Here is a 26,430-nt window from a genome sequence, read left to right on the forward strand (position 1 = left end):
GATAATGTAGCTTCTGCCAAAAATGCTTTTATTTTTGGTCCACCTCATTCTTCAGATAATACATAAGATGTCGGTCACTTCAGAGAGACTTCTTTGAGTATATAGGTATGTGTTGAATCATAATACACCGTTTATTCCTTTCAGAGAGAGTTATAATTTGTGATCATTAGATTTATTGCTTTTGCTTATTAACAAGGTTCCAGATTGGCAGCACAATCTGATTGCACAAAGGAGAAAGTTGAGGTTTGTGCAGGGGACAGACACACCAGGGTGGCTGAAATCATGGAGCGTGGACGCAGCATGACAGAAAAGGGGCAACAGGATGCAGAAGCCCCAAACTTGCAGTTCCTTTAAGTTATGAGGAGGTTAATTTCACTCAAAGCACAATGTCAGGGATCACTTGACTAACTGTGCTGTGATTTAATGGGAGATATTGGAGCACAGAGCCTAGCGCAGAGCTGGAACTCATGACCCGTGAGATCATGATCTGAGCCGAAGTCAGATGCTTAACCAACTGAACCACCCAGGCGCCCTGATAAATCTTATTTATCTGTTGATATCCCTGTTTTTTGAGTATGCTGTCTCTCTTTCAAAAGAGAGAAAAGCTGAAAAAAACAATGTTACATGTCCAGAGTGACATATTAGTGACTTGGATAGCACTGAGGAAAACTGTCCCCTTGCCTAAGAGACAGATGGGTCAGCCAGCCTGCAGGCATTTTTCCATTTAACAGTCACCAGAACTGAGATACATGATATTTCTGTCTCCCCTTACAGGTAAGGATAATGAGTCAAAGGCAATTTATACAATTTGTCCGAGATCATCCATGTAGAAAGTGGGAGAATCAGAGCTTGAATCAATAGAGTCTGGATGGAGCCCAATGTCTTATACATTAAATGTCTCTTTAGTGAGAGATAATGTTTAGTAGCAATATTTATACATTGTAGACCCATAATATTTAATTTATTTAGTTATTTAGTACCTTAAAAATACTTGTAGTCATCATGGTAGCCTGATTAAATGAACATTTTTAACAGCTTGATTGAGCTATAGTTAATACAAAATATTGCACATATTACATATATATATATATATATATATATATATATATATAATTTGATGAATTTGAACATATGCATGTATCTGTGAACCCATCACCAATAATCAAAGTAATAAAATGTCCGTTACCTCCAAGAGTTTCCCTGTGCCTCCTCCCTCCTTTTTTGTGGTAAGGACAATGCAAAATTTAGTGTAAGAAACCAGAGTCAATAGCATTAAAATACTTTCTCACGCATCAAAGGCTTTGTGCTACAACCGCTGACAAATCCTTTCACGGTCATTGAAATAAAACATGCATACATACAGATGCACATACATATAGGGAAAATGAATGCTTAACTAGATACACATAAGGATTCAATATCCCCATTTACAGTTGCTTGAGAAACACTTTAGAACAGGAAAAACTATTCAGGTTCAAGGACTGAATGATTAAGCCCAACTCAATTTTGTTTAGTCAGATGTGAAAAAATACATAGTTAATTGGTAGGCAAGGTCTCCACATACCAGAATCCAATTACAGAGTCTTCAAAACACTAGTGAAATAAAAGTTAATGAGACATTTTTAAAGACATTACAATTTTATGATACTGATTGATTTTGAAAAATGGCAAGGATAAATTTAAGTTTAATATGCTGAAATAAATTTTCTGTCTTCACTTTGGAATCCCAGCCAAAAGAAGTATCATTAAATAGGGAATAATGGAGATGAATATCCATATGATATGTGAACATATATATAAAATATTTGTGTGCTTCTAACTAAGAATTCCTTTTTTATTTTCTTTTTTTAAAATTGGTCTTGGTTTACCAGTGGTCTAAGAAATTTGGTGAGCTATATTATCATTGCCCTCTGAATTACAGTAAATGTAGGGAACAGTTTCTCCAAATCAGCACTAACTCAAATGTGATTGGACATATACCAATGCTAACAAAAATAATTACAACCATGAATCTATATTATTGTAAGTATTATAACAAGGAGTGAATTGTTTTGGCACCTCTACAGAATACTTGTTAAAATGTGTATTTTTCTTGCAACTGAAAAGGATATATATTTAATATTAGAATAGCTTTTTCTTCAGTAAATAAAGACTTATTTTGTAAGTTGTTAGTATAATGAAACCCCTTTGATTGATTAAATGGATGGTTCATAAGGAGAAAGTTTATGATCTGTAACTATATAAAATAGCAAATAAAAAATGAGAGGAATTAATGTCATGTGCATTAAATGTCACTTATAACAATAAATCTTACTTGATAATAAAAGTGGGTAATCTTATACAACCACAGACCTTTATTAATTTGTAGATTAAGCTGCATGTTTTAAGCATTTATTTTAAAGAAAAGGTTCTATTCACTATGTCATCAATATAGCTATGTTGCTATATTGAATAAAGTAATGGGCGTACATACTGATAAGAGGGTCTACTCTTACCAGTTAATTTGTGTTTGTTATTATATGGCAAGCTGTTTGTAATTTCTTTATAAAGCTTTGATGTTTTTATTTTTTTTATTTATTTATTTTTTTTAATTTTTTTTTTCAACGTTCATTTATTTTTGGGACAGAGAGAGACAGAGCATGAACGGGGGAAGGGCAGAGAGAGAGGGAGACAGAATCGGAAACAGGCTCCAGGCTCTGAGCCATCAGCCCAGAACCCGACGCGGGGCTCGAACTCACAGACCGCAAGATCGTGACCTGGCTGAAGTCGGACGCTTAACCGACTGCGCCACCCAGGCGCCCCGGAAGCTTTGATGTTTTTAAGACTGTTCAATGTTATCTGTGCTGTGAGGCGTCTTCATTTCTAGGAGACAGTTCAAGACTTCTGAGTATCTCCTATATATGGTAGCAACCTAACACTGATATGACATATAATATGTACTGAAGAAAGATTGATTGAATAATTAGTGTGAATACGTATTTTTATTTTTATGTGCTTGTATTGCCCACTGAACTACAAAATCTTTGAGGATAAACCCCATGTCTTATTCATAGTATTTGTGTAGAATTTATCATTATATTAACCATAGGGTGAAAGTGGTTCATCTATCAGTCTCATGTCATTTTGACTGCAAGTGACAGAAACTCAACAATCACAGCTTAAGTAAAGTCAGGTGATTATTCTCACATGGCAAGAAAACGAGACGTGTGCATTCTAGATTTCATGGCATAGCTCAGTCACTAAATCAAGCTCGTTTCATCTCTGTTCCACCGATTTAAATGTTATAAGGTGGCTGTGACACTTGCCTTCTTCCAGAATCATGTCCTTGTTTTGGCGGGAAGAAAGCAGAAGAAAAGAGTTTCTCAATCTGATTTTTTCATGTTTTTTAGATGGGAAACTTCCCTGGCCAACTTCCCTTCAAATCTCAGCTAGAAGCAGGTCCTATGCTGTCTTGAGACTAGTGAATGGTCAATGAGATGGTAATGAGACTCTTCCGAATTCCATCATGGAAGAGTTAGACCAATCATGATTTAGCCTCTGGGATTAGAACACACATTAGAATATTTAGCCCCTGGGCTTCTCCTCCCGGAGATCTTAGATTCCACCTTCCACTTAAGCAGGTTGTGGCTAAATTAGCACAGAAAAGAGGATCACTGAGTTGTTAATGGACAATCTGTGTTATAGTAAATATTACCTGTAAAGAACTGGATTTGTTAAAATGAATTATTCATGTCATGTGCTATCCTCAATTGCTCTTTATATTTTTATTTGTGTTCACTTGACAATATTTCATATGAGCAATTTCTGTTTCTTTCAGGCTAATTATAAATGCATTAGTTCTATATTTTTAGTTATAGTGGAAAGAAAAATCTGCAATATTGAAAAATACATTGTTTTCATCAGCTTTCTTTTTTAATTTTTTATTTTACCATTTATTTATTATTGAGAGACAGAGAGAGACAGACCGTGAATAGGGGACGGGCAGAGAGAGAGGTAGACACAGAATCCAAAGCAGGCTCCAGGCTCTGAGCTGTCAGCACAGAACCCAACGCGGGGCTTGAACTCACGAACCATGAGATCATGACCTGAGCTGAAGTCGGACGCTCAACTGACTGAGCCACCTAGGCGCCCATCAGCTTTCTTTTTTAAATGTCCATCTTGCTCTTGTAATTGCAAGGGCAATTCAAATGTTAATTATGTTTTCTGTCTTCTCTTAGACCTGAAAAGATAAATATGAATTTAGATTCCATTCATCGGTTAATTGAGGAAACACACATCTTCCAGATGCGGGAGCCATCAGTTAAACCACCTTGTGACATGTTAGCACCTGCTTCATCCCCCAAGGACACTTGTCCTTCCTGTTTGCCACATCAGGGACTGCAATCACGTGCTGCTCACAACTTCTGCGCTCACTCCTGTAACACCAGTGAGTGGAATATTTGCGAAGAGCTTCGCCTGAGGGAACTTGAAGAAGTCAAGGCCAGAGCTGCCCAGATGGAGAAGACCATGAGGTGGTGGTCAGACTGCACTGCCAATTGGAGAGAAAAATGGAGCAAGGTTCGGGCCGAAAGGAACAGCGCCAGGGAGGAAGGAAGACAGCTCAGAATAAAATTGGAGATGACGATGAAAGAATTGAGTGCACTGAAGAAGAAGCAGAGTTTGCCACATCAAAAGGAGGTATTAGAAACTACCCAAGACCTGAAGCATCCTACTTTCATGGAAGTGCCTTCTGCACAAAGAGACCCATTTCACCTTGGTTCACAAACGTGGGAGTCTATCAGAGAGTGTCCGGTAAAAAGAGAATTTCCTACAAAGGAGAACCCGGATAATAAGGTAAGAAAAACAGAGGAACCAGAGATTATGTGCACATTTGAATGCCCTATACAGTAATGGAGAGGAAAAGGAAAATGACACACTCATTGGTTGTGGTTTTCCAGAAACCTGAGTTATTCATTTTATCTCCTTAAATAGCATCAGTTTATATTGTTACCCCTTTCTATTTAATTCCATCTCTAAAAATATAAAACATATCTTGCTCTTCTATAGTTCTATCTGAACCTTTAAGCCTTTCTGTGATATATGGGATTTATGGTAGATGTAACCTAGGTTACATTGTAAATGAACAATTTGCAAAGACTGAAATATATTTTATCAGATGGTAGAACATAGAAGGGAAAAAGAAGGCTTGAGGAATGCTAGTTAAAGTTCAGTCGTATACCTCTTTAGAGACTGATAAAGAAATGAAAAGAGGAATTTGATGCTGAATCATAAGATTTGTTTCCTTCCAAAACTATGTTTTCTTTATGATTTTTCTACACTAGATGTAAAAATTTAACAATAACTGCTTTATTTTTTTTTTCAGGAAGAAGGTTTGAATATTGACCAGTTAAAATTAAATGAAGAGATGAAACTCAATCTTAACTGTCCTGATTCATTAAAAAATGTTTCTGAAAACGGTACACTGAAATCTGCATTAAGACCACAAGCAATAAACCTGCCTTTGGAGAATAAAGTGCCTGAAATTTCAGCTTTGCAGGTACATCTGGATGAGTTCCAAAAGGTTTTATGGAAAGAAAGACAGTAAGTGCTAATCATTGTCCCCCATTAACCAAGTCTGATTTTCAAACTTATTAAAATTAAGTCTACCAAACTGGCCATTTGATAATGTATTTTATGCAAAATTAGTCATTAAGTACTAATATTTAAAATATGAGTTTGATATGTGTATATTTTTTGAACTTTTAAAAATATTAAATAGTTAATATATAAATATTAAACAACACACTACTGCACAGGCATTGGGCCAAATAGGAAATCAAACAGCAAATCAAAATATACCTCAAAACATGAGAAAAAGAAAATACAATATTCCAGAACCTATGGGTTGCAAAAATAGATGTTAGAATGTGACTTATGCTATAAATGCCTGTATTAAGGAAAAAAGTTCAGGGACACCTGGGTGGCTCAGTAGGTTAAGCACCAAATCCTTGATTTCGGCTCAGGTCATGATCTCATGGTTCATGAGTTTGCACCCTGCATTGGTCTCTGTGCTGACCGTGTGAAGCCTGCTTGGGATTCTCTCTCTACCTCTCTCTCCCTCTCTCTGTACCCTTCCCCCACTCACACTGTGCCTCTCTCCCTCTCTCTCAAAATAAATTAATTAATTTTTTAAAAATTTCAAATAAACAACTTAATATTATACCCCAAGGAACTAGTAAAAGAAGAAACTTAGCTGAAATTTAGTGAAAGAAGGAAATAACAAAGAAAAATCAGAAGTAAATAAAATAGAGACCAGAATAAACAACAGAACACTGAAAGTAATGAGCAATTTTTCTAAAAAAATAAATGAAATTGGCAATGCTTTAACATTAAGAAAAAAAAAGAGAACACTCAAAAACCAAAATAAGAAATGGAAGAGAAAATATCACAACAGATAACTACAGAGATATAGACTGTGCGAACAGATTACCATAAGCAAAATTAAAAAAAAAAAGATAATTCCTAAAAATGCACAAGATTGAATCATGAATCTTGAATCCAAGAAGTATGAAATCATCTTAGACCAATAACAAGAATGAAAGTTGAACTGGGAATCAAAAATCTCCCAGCATAGAAGAGCCCAAGACCACATGGTTTCATTGGTAAATTCTGCCAAACGTTAAATAAATTTAATGACAACCTTTATCAAAATCTTACAAATAATGGAATAGAGGGAATACATTCAAAATCATTCCATGATACTAGGTCAACCCTGACACCAAAGCATAATAAAAACAATACAAGAACAAAAAAGTCTAGTTTGTCTGATATAAGAATTACTACTGTTTCTTTTGACATTCATTTGCATGATAGATGTTTCTCCCTCCCCTCACTATCAATCTGCAGGTGTCTCTAGGTCAAAAAAGAGTCTTTTATAGACAGCATATAGATGGATCTTGTGTTTTTATATATTCTGACACCTGTGTTTTTGAATAGAGCATTTAATCTGTTTACATTCAAAGTAATTATTAATAGATAGGTATTAATAGCCATAAACGGCTTAAGACCCTTACAACAGAGAAAAGTGTTACAAGAGAATTAGAGATGGAGAGTGAAATAAATGAGATCAGAAACAGGCTTGATGAAATGAACGGCAGGCTGGAAAAAATCAGAGGAATAAATTAGTCACCTAGAAGACAAAATAGTAGAAAATGATGAAGCTGAAAAAGGAGAGGAAGACAAATTATGCAACATGAGAATAGACTTAGGGAACTCAGTGACTCCATCAAAAGTAATAACATATTATAGGAGACGAGGAAGAAGAGAGAGAAAAGGGAGAAGAAAATTTATTTCAAAAAATAATAACAGAAAACTTCCCTAATCTGGGTAAGGAAACAGGCATCCAGATCCAGGAGGCACAGAGAACTCCCTTCAAAATCAACAAAAGCAGCCCAAAACCAAGACATTCTGTAATTAAATTTGCAAAATATAGTGATAAGGAGAAAATCTTACAGCAAAACAAAATAAGTCCTTAACTGACAAGGGAAAACCCATAAAGCTGGCTGGAGTTTTCTCAACAAGCTTGGCAGGCCAGGAGAGAGTGGCATGAGATTTTCAAAAGTGCTGAAATGGGAAGAATCTGCAGCCAAGTTCACTCTATCCAGCAAGTCTATCATTCAGAATAGAAGAGATAAAGAGTTTCCCGGACAAAAACTAAAGGATTTTGTGACCACCAAACCAGCCCTGCAAGAAATATTAAAGAGAACTCTTTGAGTGTAGAGGGGAGACCAAATATGACAAAGACAAGAAAGGATCAGAGAAAATTTCCAGAAACAAAGACAAAGCAAGTCATTTTTTGGCTTGTTAGTTTTTAGTTTTTATCATTCTTTTTTCATCATCTTGTTTTCATCATCTCTGGCAGATTCGCCTTAATTATGTTTGAGTTGTTAATGTACATGGCTAAAACAGCCAGTGTACTTTCTAATTTTTACAGCATTAGTAGACTTCAGCTAGTCAATAAAAATGAAAAATATACTGATATTTATAAGGGACGACTCAAAATTTGAGAGTTACTGATTGCAGAAAAAGGATGCTTTATTCATTGACCGTTAGCGGTATAGAGCAAAGAGCACTAGACTTGAAATTAAATGATCTGGTTTTCGCCTTGGATCTGATATATTCAGCGACATGATACTGGGTTAGCTGAGAGTGTGCTGTTGTCTCCTTTGTAAGTAGATGGATCATCGTGCCTATGTCGCAGTTATCTATTGTTTCATGACAAACCTTCCCACAAAATGGTTAGTGTTGAAACAACAATCACCATATATTCTGTTCATGAAGCTAGAGCATGGTTTTGTGTGGACAACTCATCTGTCACTACATGAGACTGCAGCCGGGATGGTTCAAGGCTGGAGATGACTGAATTGTTGGGGGCCAGAATCATGTGAAGCCTCCTCTCTCACGCTCGTATCTGGTGGCTGACTTTGGTTCTCCCCTGGGGAGAACCTGCAGGTGCCCTATCCACGTGGCTTGGTTGAAAGTGGACATTTTAAGAGCACAGTGAGGGGCGCCTGGGTGACTCAGTCGGTTAAGCATCTGACTTCGGCTCAGGTCATGATCTCATGGTCTGTGAGTTCGAGCCCCAGGTTGGGCTCTGTGCTGACAGCTCAGAGCCTGGACCCCGCTTCAGATTCTGTGTCTCCTTCTCTCTCTGCCCCTTCCCCACTTGTGCTCTGTCTCTCAAAAATAAATAAATGTAAACATTTTTTTTTAAAAAAGAGCACAGAAATATATGGCATTTTAATGACCTTGTCCCAAAAGTCAGTTAGCATCACTTCTGTCTTCACTGATTTCTTTTTTTTCCTTTAATGTTTTTATTTATTTTTGAGAGAAAGAGAGACAGAGCATGAGCGGGAGAGGGTAGAGAGAGAGGGAGACACAGAATCCGAAGCAGACTCCAGGCTCTGAGATGGCAGCACGGAGCCCAACACGGGGCTCGAACCCATGAACCGTGAGATCATGACCTGAGCTGACGTCAGATGCTCAACTGACTGAGCCACCCAGGCACCCCCTGCCTTCACTAATTTCTTGTGAGGATCAAGCACAGATAATGTCTGGGAAAGTGACTATTAGTGCGGGTTACTCGGTATGATGTTTTTGTTGTTGTTATTCCTTCATGATCACCTTAGGCAATTATTAGCATTGTGTGGAATATTTGATACACTTTAAAATGTGGTCCCAAAGTCTGAAAATAAGTATTTTTCCATCTCTTTAGTTATAAGACTCTTAATGGGCAGAAAAAATGGAAAAAAATAAGTATGAATAGAATTCTATACATTATATAATTTTCAATTTTCAATTTTCCCGGTTTAAATGGATTGGAATAGTGACTACTCACACACAAATATTTCACAGATACTATAAGCCCTTTATCTGCCATTCTTTTTCTGTCAGCCAGAAGTTTCTCATTAGTCCCTCTGAAATTTATTCCCACCACTAATACCCTTTTCCAGATGCTTTGTCTACAACTTACCATATGAAGAGATTGTTATAATACAATCATGATACAATCGACGGTAATAATATACCTGAGTGTATAATAAAAACTTCTTATTCTACCATCAAGTATAAATTCCTAATAGACGTAATCAACATTAGTAGAAAGGAGAAAAAAACCGAATTAAATTTTAGGCACGTCCCCCTATTAACATTAATTTTATCTGGAGCTAAGTCTCAGTCAAGCTCTAATCTCTGTGTTTTATTTCCTGGAGGATTTAACTTGTTAGTGGTTATAGACTTCTCTCACACCCACTCACAATGTTACTTTACTGACATAATGTAGTACAGACCATACGAAACAGCTGTTTCCTACATGTAAACTCCCCGAGGGGCCGGTTTTAATGATACACACGAGTATTGCTACACTCCGACTCACACACACATACACATACATATATATCTGACTTCCTTGGAATAAGTTAACCATCTCTCTAGTACATAAACTCTTCGGTTCTCTACAACTTGAATATATAAGCCATAGACCGGCCAGAAAATAAGGGGGAAAGGGGACCTCTGATTCTACTTTGTCTCTTTAGTAAACAATCCCGTGGGCGTTGTGTGTCCATGAATCAACATTAGCATGAAGTCCGCATGAGGCGATCGCAAAGCCTTTTTTCTATCACAAGAGAATGTTTCCCAAGGACATAGTATATACTGTTGCTATAAATCTATCTAACTTTTTAAATTCTGCCTCCTGGAATCTCAGCAAGTGGATGGCTGGCGTGGAGAACTTGTGAATGTAATTTTGTCTATGTTCCCAGCTAGTGGGAAAATTCCCCTGACTAGAGCACAGGAATCCGCCAAGAGAACTCAGGGGATCATTTCCACCACCCTCACTATGGAGAACCTCCTTATCAAAAGCAAGAAACTTTCTTCTATTATTTGTACTCTGAGTACCGTTCGCTTTTATGAAAATAATGATCCAGTATCTGGAACCTTCTCGTGTGTTGAGAATTTGTACATTTTTTGATCTCTTAAACTCTTCCCAAATAGAAAATTTGAGGTACAGACAGGAACCTAATCCTTTTACCGAGCTAGGTGTACCTAGACCTTTCGGGAGAGGAACTTCGGCAATCTTAAGTAAGGGAGACCATGAGCTCTAAAATAGTTTAATGTTTAGAACCAATTCCCAAATTATACTGCAGAGGGCACCTGTATCCCTTAGCAAATGCTCTGCGTTATTTAAGCTGAGCTATAATCAATCCTCCTTCTCAATTTTATTTCTTAGTTTATTTTCTATATAAGAAAAGTAGTATGCTTCAATTATTTTGCTTTGCTTCATTAAATTGTGTGGTTTTTTTCTCAATAAAGTGAGACTGAAAATCTTAGCGGGATTACATAGATGCCTGAATGAACACAATGAACAAATTGTCATGCAAGTCTGGTTAATGTTATTTAATGTAATATTGTTAAAGATTAGACAGTCAGGCCTACTTATTTATTTACTATTACTAATGGCATATACAGTAAACACATTTGCCTTTTTAAAACAGTAATTTGTGGTGTGTATTCCTTTATTTATACATATGTATTTATTTTTCTAGCTGTATTGAAGTATAACTGAGAAACAAAATTTGTGTGTATTTAAGTTGTACAGAGTGATGGCGTTTTACTGTTTTTTTTTAAGTTCTTATTTTAATTCTAGTCAGTTACCATAGAGTGTTCTATCAGTGCAGCTATGCAGTATAGTGATTCAGCAATTCTATATGTCACCCTGTGCTCATCCCAACAAGCACACGTGATGTACTACTATACGCTGTGAAATGATCACCACAATGAAGCTAATTAACACATCCATCACTTAACACTGTTACTAATTTTTGTGTGTGGTGAGACCTCTTATGAGGTCTTAGCACATTTCACATATACAACATGATATTGTTAACTACAGTCTTCATGCTGTACATTCGATTCCCAGAACTTACTCATTCCTTAACTGAAAGTTTTGATTGACGTCTCCTAACTATCCCCACTTCCCAGCTCCCGGCATTCACCATTGCACTCTCTGTTACTATGAGTTCAACTTTTTAAGATTCTGCATATAAATGAGATGATATAGTATTTGTCTTTCTGTGGTGGCTTATTTCATTTAGCCTAATGTCCTACATATGTACACACACACACGCGCGCGCGTGCGCACATCTCACATGTTCCATGTCCGTTTGTAGATGGACAATTGCTTCTATATCTTGGCTTTTGTGAATATTGCTGCAATGAACATGAAGGTACAGATGTCGCTTTGAGATACTTCTTTCCTTTCCTTGAGCTAAATCTACCTAGAAGTGGGATTGCTAGATTATAATGCTAGTTCTATTTTTAATTTTTTGAGGAACTTGCATACCTTTGTCCATAGGGGCTACACCAATTTACACTGCACCCCAACAATATCATTTCAACTACACTCTTACCAATCCTGGTTATCGCTTGTCTTTTTGATAATAGCCATTCTAAAGGGTTGAGGTGTTATCTCACTGACGTTATGGTTTGCTTTTCACTAATGATTACTGATTTAAGCACCTGCACAGATGCTTGGCCATTTGTATGTCTTCTTTGGAAAACTGTCTACTCAGGTCCTTTGCCCATTTTTTAATTGTTTGGTTTGCTTTGGTTTGGTTTTTGTTGTTGTTTGGTTGGTTGGTTTTTGCTGTTGAGTTGTTTGAGTTCCTTGTGTATTTTGGATATTAACCCGTGGTCAAATATATGGTTCCCAAATATTTCCTCCATTCCATAGGTTGCCTTTTAATTTTGTTGATTGTTTCTTTGACTGTGCAGAAGCTTTTTAGCTTGATATACTGCCACTTATTTTTGCTTTTGTTTTATATGCATTTGGTGTCAAATCCAAAAACTTGTTGCCAATACCATTATCCAGGAGTTTTTTCCTTATGCTTTCTTCTAGGAGTTTAACATTTTCAGTCTTATATTTAATCCATTTCAAGTTAATTTTTCTCTACTTTTGCACCTGTTTTTTGTTTTTTTTTTTTGTTTGTTTGTTTGTTTTTTACTCTATAGTACCTTTTGTGTTTGGGTATTTCCTTGCTGAAGGAAATTGAGTCTACTTCTCTGCAGAGACTGCAACATTGCTAGTAAGTCTCAACTTGAGTCTCCCTTGTCATTAAGGCACAGACACTCGACATAGGAACAGCTTTTCAGATGTAGCCACCTAGACTTTTTAGCAGAAGCTAATGCTCCAAGAAGCAAGTGCCCGGAATCCATCCTGATGAGGGAGGAGGCTGCGGCAGTAACTATGTCTTGATCCCAGAGGCAGCAGTGGTCTCTGCTCTCTGGTGAAACTGTCCCACACCTGGAGTTGATGGTATTGAGGTCATGCTGGTTGTCTGTGCCTAACTGGTGGCCTCAATGACATGCTGGTGGGAAGATTGCTGTGGCTTCATCTTCATCAGACGCTTAACGGATGGAGCCACTCAGGTGCCCCTACAGTATTTTTTAAATTCATTTCTTTCCTGAGGCACCTGGGTGGCTCAGTCGGTTGAGTGTCCAACTTCGGCTCAGGTCATGATCTCCCAGTTTGTGGGTTCGAGCCCCGCGTCGGGCTCTGTGCTGACAGCTTGGAGCCTGGAGCCTGTTTTGGATTCTGTGTGTGTCTCTCTCTCTCGCTGCCCTTCCCCTGTTCGTGCTCTGTCTCTCAAAAATGAATAAACATTAAAAAATTTTTTTTAATTCATTTCTTTTCTACTTAAATTATGTATGGATATTTGCTAAAAGGTGCTAAAAATGCTCCAGGATATAATTATAAACACTTGGGAGTAGAATCACAAAATGGAAAATATGTTGCTGATTAAAAGCATATTTTAAAACATTTTAAAATTATTTATAGTGGATACTAACTCTACATTTTGGATTAATAGAAAAACTGGTTTCTAGATGTTATTACAGGTTAATTATTTTTGCCTGGCCGAAACACTTCACGTTAGCAGACCTTTAGGAAAATACTTACCACATATTTTACAATGAAATTTCACACAGTTCAAAAATGATTAATATTTATTCCCAAATATTAATGTTTCAGGAATTTTCACCCTTGAAAAATATTTTGGTTAATCTTGTTTTCTATATATATGTTCAAGTTGTATGCCCAATTATTATAGGATTGTGATATAGTTAACAAAATATGAAAATATTGCATAGAAATATCATATCTTTCCATAAAAATCTTCTTGGTTCACACAATATCTTTTAGTTCTGCAACTTTTATATATTTTAGCAGTTAGATTTTTAAAAGTTTATATCATCGTATATAAGATACTACATTTTTGCTGAGCTTTATCTTATTATTTTTAGAAGAATTTGTGCATAAAATATGCAGTATCTTTTAGAGTAAATTAGGATTTTTCTTTGCCTTCCTGTAGTTCAAATGGCATGCTGATAGTTTAAATTTCAATTAGAAATTTAACTGTATAATTAATCAATTTTGAAAATCTCTCTAAAATATAGAATAAATTGATTCGGCCAGAAATTAAGAATTTAAAGGGTGCCCTCTGCTGCATAAATTTAAGTGTACAATGTCCATATGTCCTTCAACTTTGCTTGCATTGAGTCACAAAATATTTTTTGATGAATGCATATTAAAAATATCCAAGTATCACATTATCATTAAGTAAGTTTCTATGAATTGCCAGTCTGCTGCCTTCCCTGACTAAATGGTACCATTTTACATAATAAAAATGCATAATTTTATTTCAGTAAGCCATAAATATAAATTACTGTATTTAAGATGCATACTTAAAGAGATAAATAATACTACATTTTAAATGTTACTAATTTGTCTTAAATAAGGTAATAGGAATTTTCATTTTAATATACTTGGGAAAATTATATTATTTTTATTTCATGAACTGGCTTTGACTACTTGTTATAAGTCTAGATGTAATCTAGATATAATCATATCTTTAGAATGCATCTATGTTTCACTGTAACTAAGATGAAATGTTCAATTAATATGTAGTTTGAAATGCTCTTTTTGAACCTCTTATAAAAACCTTAGAGGAATATTTACCCCAATATTTTTGGTGGCATTTTTGAAGATCGACATTTATTCAGTAGTAATAATGTATCATTTTTGTGTTAATGTGAGCTTTTTCTGCTCATGTTAGCATTTGATTTATTAAAGTGTAATGTTAAAAACTGACAGTGATCTGAACATGTATGATTTTGAATTCATAAAATTTAAAATGTAGACTTTTCTCAAATTTTCAAGTAAATTTTTATATTATTCTACTGAAAATTTTTGAGAATATAATATTTTGATAAATAACTTGGGTGTCCTTAGCTGGCTGGGTCTGCTTTTCTGTCAGGATTTTGGGCTGAGGTTGTTAATCTGGATCTGTAGACATTCATAGGCAGTGTTCATAGGACCTAGACTTTTATATTGAGTCCTTTTGTTGGTTAATTTTATATATTTGCTGTTATTAAGAGATTTAAAATTATAGTCTTATTAACGGTGAGGATGTTTTTGCAACCTGAGTCTTCTGAGGTTAAACTCTAACTAATTCTGAGACGTTCTCTTCAATTCCATGGCTTGGTTCATGCAAATATAGTTATATAACTTTTTAATGAGCTGCTTATCCATTCATTGGATCAAACTATTTATGACCTAATTCTATTTTGAATTATTTTCATAGTGTTGCTTCCTGGAAGATTCATATTTCTCATAATTATGTAAATGGCATTCAATTTTGATTCTGGGTGCATCTTTTAGATCTGTGAATATGTTCTAAGATCCTTCTAGTGACATTATCATGGAACTAGACCCGAGTGTGTGCATTGGTGAATTAAAATTACGATAAGGTTGTAACTAACAGCCACAAAATCTCAGTGGTATACAACATTCAGACTTTACTTAGCTGGAGTCTGTGAGCCAACTAACGGCTGACTGATATTGACTGGACTCTGCAGGGGAGCAGGGGAGACTGGTTATGATCCATATCTCTCCTACCCCCACTGGGAGCAGTAAGTCTGCATTGGTATGTACTTATTGCTGTAGCCAAAATATAAGAGGGTAAAACCTCTTATTGTATAAATTGTATAAACACGTTTGAAGGCTCGGCCACATGGTGCCCACTAGCATTCCACTGGTGATATCATTCACATTTTCCATTTTCCAAAACACTGCAAGTGATGATTTCATCATGTGTTTTCACTACTAAATAACACATATCACTATTTTTCCAGCTGCTTATGTTTTATCACCGTTTTTCCAGCCTCTGCCCACAATCTAGTCCTGAAGTTAAGTCTACATATTTTTCATTTTTGTTACTGTAGCATCCCCCCCTTTAAGTGTCATTTTCTATGTCAGTTATCTTTTGCTGCAGAAAAAACAAACAAAACAAAACACACACACACACACACACACACACACACACACTCTTCAGTGTCGTAAAACAACTATTCTTTGTGGCCATATGGGTACAAAAAAGGTGGGGTCAGCTGACCTCCACTTGACCAGGAGGGCTTGGCTCAGTGGTAAGGCTGGGCTCAGATCTGCTTTATGTTTTTATTTGGCGACAGCAATTCCCGAGGGAAAACTCTTTTCACAGTGATGGCTGAAGCATAAGAGAAGAAGCCCAACCACACAAATTCTTTTCCAACATCTGCGTCTGTCATATCTGCTAATATCCCATTGTCAAAGACTAGAAGCAAGGGTTGAGGAAAGCAATTCTGTCCATGGGAGTAGAGAAAAGAGATTGAACATTATTAAGCACTAATCTAATGCACCACACAAATGAGGATTGTCCATCTGCAAAGGTCAATATATGCTAATTACGACCCGTAGTAAACAATTATTTTCAGTGACTCACTCTGATAGACATATGGGCATACAAAAAATCGATAATTGAGATATTAAAGGACCAGATTTCAATTCTAACTGAGTCGCTTGTTCTACAAATGGAGAAATTAATGTCAATTATTTTAAATAAAGATCCCAGTGAAATTGCTTCATTAAACAAAATTGCAAATATTTAAAAAGTATTTTTATAGCCCCAGTAAATAATTGATTTCTTAAATTATTATGTAGACTCCTTGTCATTCTCTGTCATATCAAAGGATTCTTCATTCATGTATAGTCACAATATCAAGCTGGATAGAAGCCATGTTAAAATTAGAAATATATATATATCCTCCTATACAAGGAGAAATAATATGAATGAGATATTGAGACAAATGCATGAATAATATAGGAGAAAGCAGGCAGAAAGTTAAATATTTTGATACAGGCAAAGCCAAATTAAATATGTTTAACCTACTCTAATGCTAACTGACAGAATAAAAAATTAAACCAAGTTTTATTCAATGTTTGTAATTGTTAATAAGCTGGAAAAGTTTTCCTGTGATTACAATGGTCGTATACAAATATAAAAATAATGAAAACAGGAAATAAAAACACCGAATGTGTTCCTAAACTTGTCTTTAAATTGTAAGCCTGTTTTGCTTTTAATTCTTTATTTAGAAAGCGCTCGTCTTTGGAAAAAGAAATAGAACGACTGGAGTCAGCTTTGTCTGTATGGAAATGGAAATATGAAGAACTGAAAGACTCAGAGCCAAAAAATCTGAAAGAGGTATGGAGACGAACAGTGTTGGGAAAGAAATGAAACTGCCAGTTTTCTCGGTTTAGATGTGTAAGCCAGTGGGCAGAAACCTCCACAAAGAGGAAAGGTTTAAAAATTGAATTTCCTCCATAAGAGGGGTATTTGAACTTACATGCTCATGTGAACTCGGTCAGACTCAGCCCATAAGAAATCTTGTTCTAAACAGATGAACATATGGGAAAGAAAATAGAGACGGGGGAAGCCAAGCCTAAGAGACTCTTAACTGTGGGGGAAACTGAGGGCCGATGGAGGGAGGTGGGTGGGGGATGGGCTAGATGGGGGATGGGCGTGAAGGAGGGCACCGGTGATGAGCATGGGGTAATATGTGTAAGTAATGAATCACTAAATATGACTCCTGAAACCAAGATTACCCTATATGTTAACTAGCTAGAATTTAAACAAAACTTTGAACAAAAAGAAAAAAGAAATCTTGTTCTAAATAACACATATTTTCAGTGATCAGCCTGACAGCATTAATTATCCATTCCAGGAACTTGTGAGGGGACGCTGCTAAAGAAGCCATTATATCATGGCACTTACAATAAACAATATTATCTTGTTCTTTTATGAAGCACTTTGAAGATATCCATCTCAAGTGCATTTAGGTTCTTTTCATATTGACTTTATAGTAATTCAGAATCAGCCTACTTGCCTTCATACTTTGCCTTTGCTTTTTCATCAATAAAATGCTGTCATAAACCTTTCCCATTTCATTGATTTATTAATATTGGTGGTATAAACAATATTAATTGTATATCTTCTGTGTACTAAAGCATCGTTCCAGGTAAGTAAGTGGGACAGAATAATGAGCAAAGAAAAGAAAAATACTGACAAAATAATGGCAAGCCAAATTCTTTAAGTGAGTAAACATTTAGTTGTGTGTGTGTGTATTTATATGTATATTAATAATATGTATTAAACATCATATATTATGTATACACACACACACACACACACATACAAACCATATACATGCTGAACAGCTGTCTGAAGAAGCTATCTAAATCAATTATGTAATTGTGCCTTAATCAAAAGTGCTGTTCTATCAGTTGTTAAAAAAAAAAAAAGGTGGTAAGCAGTGTTTCTCTTTGTTTATGAAATCCCACATGAATGTTGCTTCAGATTTTCTTCCAGCAAGTGGTAAAGTTTAGAGTCGTTGACTTAAGTTTGCTAAAACTGCTTGAGGAGCCTCAGCTGGCCGCATACGCCTGATTTCTGAATCCTACGCGGGCATTCTGACTTCCACGGGGCAGTGTCATCACAAGGTTCAGATATGGTCAGCTCTGTTCACACAGTGGACCACTGAGATTTCAAGGGAGGGAGAGCTTTTCCTCATACTATTAAGCAAATATTTTCTGCTTAGAAACCACTTATTAATCAAAGGTAATTTCAGGGAGAGCCGCAGTGCAGGGTGAGTGAAACAAAGCTAACAAGCTACATAAAGTTTCCCCCTCCTTTGTTGATTCATGTGAGGTGGTCAGAGTGACTTCGTTTCTCGTTCAGACTTTAGGTACATACACAGTGTATGCGTGTGTGCACACACATGCCTTTATATATGGATCCATGGTATTTATATTCACAGGTACCTAACTGAAGGTGGTGTCTGTAGGTATGATTCTTGACAGTAATTGAATGTTATGCAGGAAAAATAGTTCACGACGCAATAATCATGTTATGTTTACAGTACACATGTATTTGCCCTTTCTAATGGCTCTAAATTTGATTGAGAAAGCTAATACTGAAGAGAGAATTCGTTTTAAATTTAATTTTACGAGGAACATGCATTTACCATCTCTTGCCACTAGTGAGCGGTGCAGACTTGATAACGTTAGTTTCCTAATGCTTTTTATTCGAGTAATTTCACATGTCTGTGCAACTGTGTTTGAGAAGTCATGGTTTTCAGTTGGGTTACACAGTGATACGTATATTTTAAAACGCTTAATGTTTTATCGTCAAAGATAGTATTTTTGACGTTAAGCGGGGAACATATCTACTTTAAATTAACAAAGCTTTATAAATGAGAAAAAATAAAGCCAATGCAGCATGGGTTTAAAATGGCTCTACGTTTTCACACCTATACAGAAATATATATTACTCCATATGTGATTCTTTTACTAGATAAAATCATAGAGCTTTTGGAACAGAGGAAACCTCAAGATTGTTGTGAGAAACTTGTTCAACTAAAACTCTGGGTGCGTGTTTCGGTTCAATCAACTACAGGTTTGAATGCTGAAGGAAAGTAACAATGAATAAAAAAAGAGTTTTACTTTAGATGATAGAGAGCTGATTTAAACGGAAATAAAGAAAAACACATTGTTTGAATTATCTCTATGAGATTATTTTTTTAAATGTCTCTTTCCACTCCCTAAAAAGAATTGGTGATATTCTTAAAGGCTTTTTGAAAAGATATGGGATGCACATACGTTTAAATTACTTTAGAGATATTGTGGAATATTTAAAAATATTTAAAAACTGAATAAATAAAAACACTGTGTCACACGTAATGTTTAGGTATCCTTTGTTTAACTGTTTTGTAATAGATTATAACAGGAGAAGAATTTGACCGCACATTTGGAAATGGCCTTGTAGAGTAATTATAAGTGTAAAATATTCAAAGTTTTTATACACTTGATTGACAATCAGGGATCACGCCATGATGCATCCTTTGGAACCTCATAGGAATTCTCTTTTCTTACTCTACCTCTCAATAATTAGGATAAATGATCTTCACTTTCACTGTAGCTCTTCATCTATAGAAAGTTCTGAATACGAGTGTAATTCTGTTTTACGTGCCTGAAACTGTTACAAGCAAATACATATGTGGCCAGGAACTGCTTATGGAAAGATTAGCAATTTTTAGAGTCAGAAACAGATGTGCTTAATAGACCAAGGTTCTTAAAAATGTATTTTAAAATCTGGCATCTTTAGAGGAAAATCATTCTTAAATCACTGATATTTAGAGTAGAGTCAATATAAGAATTTAATTGTAAAATCTAGTATTTCAAATGCAACCAAAACAATGAGTAGTAGAGATGATTATATTCCAAATGCTGTTCCTGTGCTGAATTTAATACTTATTCAGCTTTCCCCTTGCAGGTCTGTAAGTATTGATTTGAAATGACATTATGAATTGCAAGTTTTCTGGGATGATCATTTTCATGAAATCTCATGATCTAGAGAATCAAATATTCATGGAAGTGATATTGATTATAAATAATTATGGTATCTTTGCTTTAACAATAAATGAATCTGATCCTTTCCAGAATGGAAGATATCTTTTACCATACGTGGAAAATACTGATAACATTTTAAAATTGGTCTCAAACTGAAAAAAATGAAATGCAATCTGGCTTTGAAAATTTTGTGCTTTTACCAGCATCTTTTTAAGGATTTTATTGAGGAGTTTTTTGTCTTTTTGTGGTAATAGTGATGTTTCTAGTAGTTTATAATTTACAATATTATTTTATAAATATTTATGTTAAATATTTATAAAGACAAGCTTCATGGGGAGTCTTTATGGCACTAAGAGCTGACAGTAATGCCTTATCTCAAATACCTCAAAACACGTTTCTGATTTGGGGGAAATTGAAGGTTAGAATTAGGATTAAATGTAGCTAAAATTCTACACTAATACCTTCAATTTCTTTCCAAAATGCGATTTTTAAAAAGTTCTTTTTTCTTTTTACTTATTATTTTTTAATTGAGTTTGGTTGAAGATACCTTCACTTTTTGAAAGATTACATCAATGGACACTTAGGTTGCTTCCATATCTTGACTATCGTAGATAATGTTGCTGTAGACGTAAGAGTGTATTTTTGTGAATTGGTATTCTCAATTTTGGAGGTAAATGCCCAGTAGCGTAATTATTGTATCAAATGGTATTTTCATTTTTAATTTTGGGGGAGACCTCCGTATTTTTCACAGTGGCTGTACAAAATTACATTCCCACCAACGGTGCACCAGGTTCCCTTTTCTCCGCATCCTCGCCAACACTTGTTATTTCTTGTGTTGTTAATTTTAGCCATTCTGACAGGTGTGAAATAATATCTCATTGTGGTTTTGATTTGCATTTCCCCGATGATGAGTGATATTGTGTCTGTTGACCATCTGGATGTCTTCTTTGGAGGAATGTCTGTTCATGTCTTCCGCCCATTTTTAATTGGATTATTTATTTTTTTTTGGTGTTGAGTTGTATAAGTTCTTTATACATTTTGGGTATTAATCCTTTATTGGATATGTCATGTACAAATATCTTCTCTCATTCAGGAGGTTATCTGTTAGTTTTGTTGGTTGTTCCTTTGCTGTGCAGAAGCTTTTTATTTTGATGTAGTCCCAAAGGTTTATTTATGCTTTTGTTTCCTTTGCCAATATGGGAGCTATTCTGTATACATAAGGAAAGGGTCCTTGAAGATATTTATTTGAAATAGGTGTATGGTGGAGTGTTAGTACAGTTGGGAGTTCAAAACTGCCTCATTTTGCTATTTTTGTGGCTTAAAGAAATAGCCCATAGAAATGGCCAAAATTATTAATGTATCTTACCAGTTCTAACCGTACACGGTAACTCCTACCATTGCTTTCTGTCTCTGCTACTTCCCCAGTCATAACCACCAGATCTACTACTTTGCCCCCTCCTGCCAGGTCTTTTACCCATCACCGTTGACCTTTTTAGTTTTCCATCCAGGTGCCAGAGTGATATTTCTGAAAACAGAAATTGGATCATATTATACCCTTGCTTCAAACACTTAAGTGACTTCCCTTTTACTTCGAGTAGAGCTGCTTGCCAAGTAATTGGACGTCTAAGGAAATCTAAACCCACCCGGTTAAACCACCAGACGTTTAAACTTCAAAGGATTCCCGATAAGGATACCACTCTTTTCTACCCTAATTGCTCTAACAAGCAATGCCCCAGATTTCAGTAGATAGGACCCAGTAGATGGTAATTTTTGACTCACATACATTTTCTACATGTGTTTGAAAGTCAGCCTTCTCCTTCTATACAGTGACTTCTGTCCCCTGGGCTCTCAGAAGTCATGCAGATGAACACTCTGCATCTGACCAAGATTAGAAAAAAGAGAGAATGAGGATCATATGGGGATGTTTTGTGCTCCAGGCTTGGGAGTGGTGTACCTTATTTCCACCGAGAACCTGCAGGCAAGTACTCATTTGCACAGTGACACCTTATTGTAAGTAATGTTGGGAAGTGTATTCAAGCTACATACTTGAAAAGAAAAAGAAAATGAATTTTAAAACCATCTAACTAGTTTCTGCTGCAAGAATCAATATGATACCTAATTAGTAAGATTTACTTATGAATATGTTATCTTGTGATAAATCTATCAATTAATGTATTACTTTTATTGTTCTTGGTAAAACTTCTATTTAAAGGAAAGTGAGCTTCCTGATCCTAAAATCCGTATTAAAGAGCTTGATTTACATCTCCACAGATGGGCTGGACAGGTGAAAGCTGTGTTTCCTGTGAGACCCTTTCACTCTTCATCCTTTGTGCTTGAGAAAGATTGTGCTAGGTGTACTTCTTGCAGATATCTCTTTCCCAAAGAACGGGAGAGGAAGGAACAGGGCGACAGATGCCCAATTTCCCCTTTAAATTTACCAGTGAGATAACTCCTCCTCTTCCTGACAAGGAAAGAGTAACAGATGGAGGCACCCTTGGAGCTGTGGTCAAGTAGCTGGCCGTCCACAGGGGTGCATGCTTTGAGTAGAGAAAAGGCTCCCCTCTCTTGACTACTTACCATCACCTACATGATTTCACTTCCCCTTCTACGTTTTTATAATCAACTGGTGGATACCTGTTCCCGTACTGGCTGGGGGCTTTGGTCCTGACTACTAGGGGGTAATTGGACTAGTGCTCTACCATGGAGATGAGGAGGAGTGTATCAGGAACGCAGGAGGTCCCCTAGGGAGTCTTAGGATTACCATGCCCTGCGATTATGGCTGATGGAAAACTACAGTTGGAAAACTGCCAACGCAGGCAGGATTAGTAATGGTCCTGAGCGTTCAGGAATGGAGGTTCGGGTCATCCCACCAGGTAAAGAACCACGACCATCTGTGTGCTTGCTGTACACAAGGGGAATGCAGAATGGATGATTGAAGAAGGTAGCTACAACCAGAAATGAGCACTGTCAGTTACAGAAATGAGCACTGTAGTGTCGTGAGTATTTGTTCCTTAATTTGCTGTGAATATGCCTCTCTCCCTGTCCATCTGTCTGCCAGCAGACAGCCCTATCTCTGTATATTTATGTTTTCTTTCTCATTGCCTGCCATTAACATAAAATGTATCGATTCTATATCAGTATGTAAGCATGATTAAGTTTACTTCAGAGTATTTAAGTTATGGGATATCAGGAGAAGAGTAAACATCATTCAGGACTTTGCTTCCTCTTCTGGAGTAATTAGTGGATTTTCGAAAACTTGCATCATGTTCGATGGAATCATGTCCTTGTTTTTGTCTTTATTTGAAGATTAAATGTGGTTTTAAGTGATGCATATGGATGCCGAGTTGCCAAGAGGTGGACTTGTGATGGTTAGTTTTATGTGTCAGCTTGACTGGGCTGAAGGGTGCTCAGATCTCTGACAAACATTTCTGGTATATCTTTGAAATGTGAATAGGTAAACTGAGTAAAGAAGCTCCCCAATGCAGGCAGACATCACCTAATCCACTGAGGGTCTGAATAGAACATAAAGGCAGAGGAAGGGTGAATCTGTTCTTTGCTTGAGCTAGGACGTCCGTCTCCTCTTGCCCCAAACATCGCCATTCCTAGTTCTCTGGGCTTGAAGACTTAGACTGAGAATTATACCTTTGTCTTCTAATTCTCAGGTATTTGGGCTTGTACTAGAATTGACTCCCATTGGCTCTCCTGGTTCTCCAGTTTGTCGACTGCAGATCCTGGGACCTCTTGCTCTCCATAACCTCATAAGCCAATTCCTATCATAAATCTCTCCATCTCTCCCATATGTAGAGAGATATTATAATATATATTTATCTATCTATCTGTATGTATATATTTATATTTGTAACTTATATTTTCTTTTTTTTGGGAGAACACTCACTAGTACCTTTTGGTCTATGCTGTTTTTCTCTGTCTAGAACAGTCACACACAACGCTTTCAGCCCCTACCAGCCAGTCACATCTTGCCACTAACCTCAGTTTACATATTACTTTATAAAAAAGGAATGATTTCAGTCCAAAAGATATTTCCTTCACTATTTGCCTTCAAAGAAATGTGCAAGATTTTAAAAGACCTTCTCAAAACATGTAGCTATTTTTGTGTTTGTTTACTGTGTATCTTTCCCTTTGAACTGTCAGCTTCGTGATAATATATATTGTTTGCTTTATTAATCTCCCTCTATCCAGTGCTGAACAAATGATGCTATAGTTTGTGGTGAACAGCCCCCTTTTTCTTCTCCAGCTCTGTATGTGTATATTTCTGTATGGTAGCTGTGGCTACAGTGTAAAGAGGGTAGTTGAAACCCTAGACTTGTCTTGAATGAGCCTAAGGAGGCTACCACTCTATATCCCTGAGGAGTTTAGATTTTCCAGGGTGCTGGAGTGAACCTTCACCCCTAACATTGTATCCATCATGAAAATATGTTCAGTTTGTTCTTTGCAAAACATAAATTGGCTTATCAGGCCAAAGAGTGAGGCTGATGAAATACTGTATTAGAATTCTATAAATGTATAAGAACAATGAAGCATATGGGACAGCGTTTTGCTGATATAACCGCCTTCAAGACCTTTTTAAACAAACCTAATTAAGAATAATATAAGGACTAAATGACATAAGTCAGAATTAATTGAACTACTAGTGGATAATTTATAGACATTGCCAAGGTAACCCTCATAACACTGTGATGACTTATTTAATTTGAAGGCTATTATAAGAATTATGAATGAAAATTAGGCTATTCAAAACCTACCTTGCTTGTGGGTATAAAGATATAGTAGGTATAGATACACCTACAGATATAAAGAAAAAGACAGGTTGAAATCAGATGTTTCAATATCTATTCAAATTAAACAGTACTGTTTTATTTTATTTTTTTAATGTTTATTTATTTTTGAGAGAGACAGACAGAGTACAAGCAGGGGAGCGGCAGAGAGAGAGGGAGACACAGAATCCAAAGCAGGCTCCAGGCTCCAAGCTGTCAGCACAGAGCCCCTCGCGGGGCTTGAACTCATGGGCCACAAGATCATGACCAGAGTCGAAGTCGGACACTTAACTGGCCGAGCCACCCAGGCGCCCCAATACTATTCTACAAATAAAAATATAACACAAAGGAGTCAGCTGAGATTTAGTTAATTTATAGAAATTGATAGTTTGAGGATAATGATAAAAGTCGGTCAAAAAGAAAAAATAAGTTGTCTGAGTTACACAAAGTTTCCACAGAGTAGCAACAGTTGGTCTATGAAACATCTTTATTTTATATCTCAGATGACGGGGCACTTTCCAGCAATGCATGCTTCATAAACCCAAAAATTCTTGTTTTACCTTTTCCTATAAGAAATCTCTATACGGAGGTATTCAGTTGAGACCATTCTGGAGATAAGAAACTTCCTTTAAGGGAAGAGCATTAGTATTCTTACTTGTAGGAGCAGTTTTCGTGTTGAATAGGAGATTGGACGAAGGCCCCTGCATCTTCTCTCTTCCCCAAGTGTATGCCCATTTCACCCTACCATGTACTGACACCAAAGATATTTGACTGTATACGACTGAGTGAAGAAACCCAAGCTAAAACAGGAATATATAGTATACCATTTAAATAATTCTGTATGATATACAAAATCTGGAATGATAAATTTTAAATTGTCCATTCTTTTCATATGCATTACATATCATTTTTACTTTAGAAACATCATCATCATCATCATCATCATCATTATTATTAATGTTTATATTTGAGAGAGAGACAGACCAACAGACTGTGAGCTGGGGAGGGGCAGTGACAGAGGGAGGCACAGAATCCAAAGCAGGCTCCAGACCTGAGCTGTCAGCACAGAGCCTGACACAGGGCTTGAACTCACAAACTGTGAGGTCATGACCTGAGCTGAAGTCAGATGCTTAACCAACGGAGCCACCCAGGTGCCCCTAGGAACATCCTTTCTTATTTTTTTTTCAAATATATAATTTAAAGACAAGGATTCTAGAGTTGGAAGTTTATGATTTTGAGGGTTTGGAGGTGGCCTGTGTTTGGGAATTCCAAGTGTTTCTAATAATTTTTTTAGTTTTATTGGGGTATAATTGATATGCAAAACACCTACACACATTTAAC

At 36.3% G+C, this 26,430-nt stretch overlaps 1 protein-coding gene across 1 annotated transcript in view; it reads left to right on the plus strand.

Annotated features, from left to right (window-relative positions):
• The window catches only part of CCDC102B (coiled-coil domain containing 102B), a 198,653-nt gene that overhangs the window by 109,079 nt on the left and 63,144 nt on the right, over positions 1-26,430 (plus strand). Inside the window, 3 exon segments of the mRNA XM_043559068.1 lie at positions 4,218-4,833; positions 5,363-5,580; positions 17,003-17,111. Of these exon segments, the coding sequence (XP_043415003.1) occupies positions 4,234-4,833; positions 5,363-5,580; positions 17,003-17,111 (927 nt within the window). The 5' untranslated portion in view covers positions 4,218-4,233.

This window comes from Prionailurus bengalensis, chromosome D3, assembly GCF_016509475.1.
Source record: "Prionailurus bengalensis isolate Pbe53 chromosome D3, Fcat_Pben_1.1_paternal_pri, whole genome shotgun sequence".
Lineage (NCBI taxonomy): Eukaryota > Metazoa > Chordata > Mammalia > Carnivora > Felidae > Prionailurus > Prionailurus bengalensis.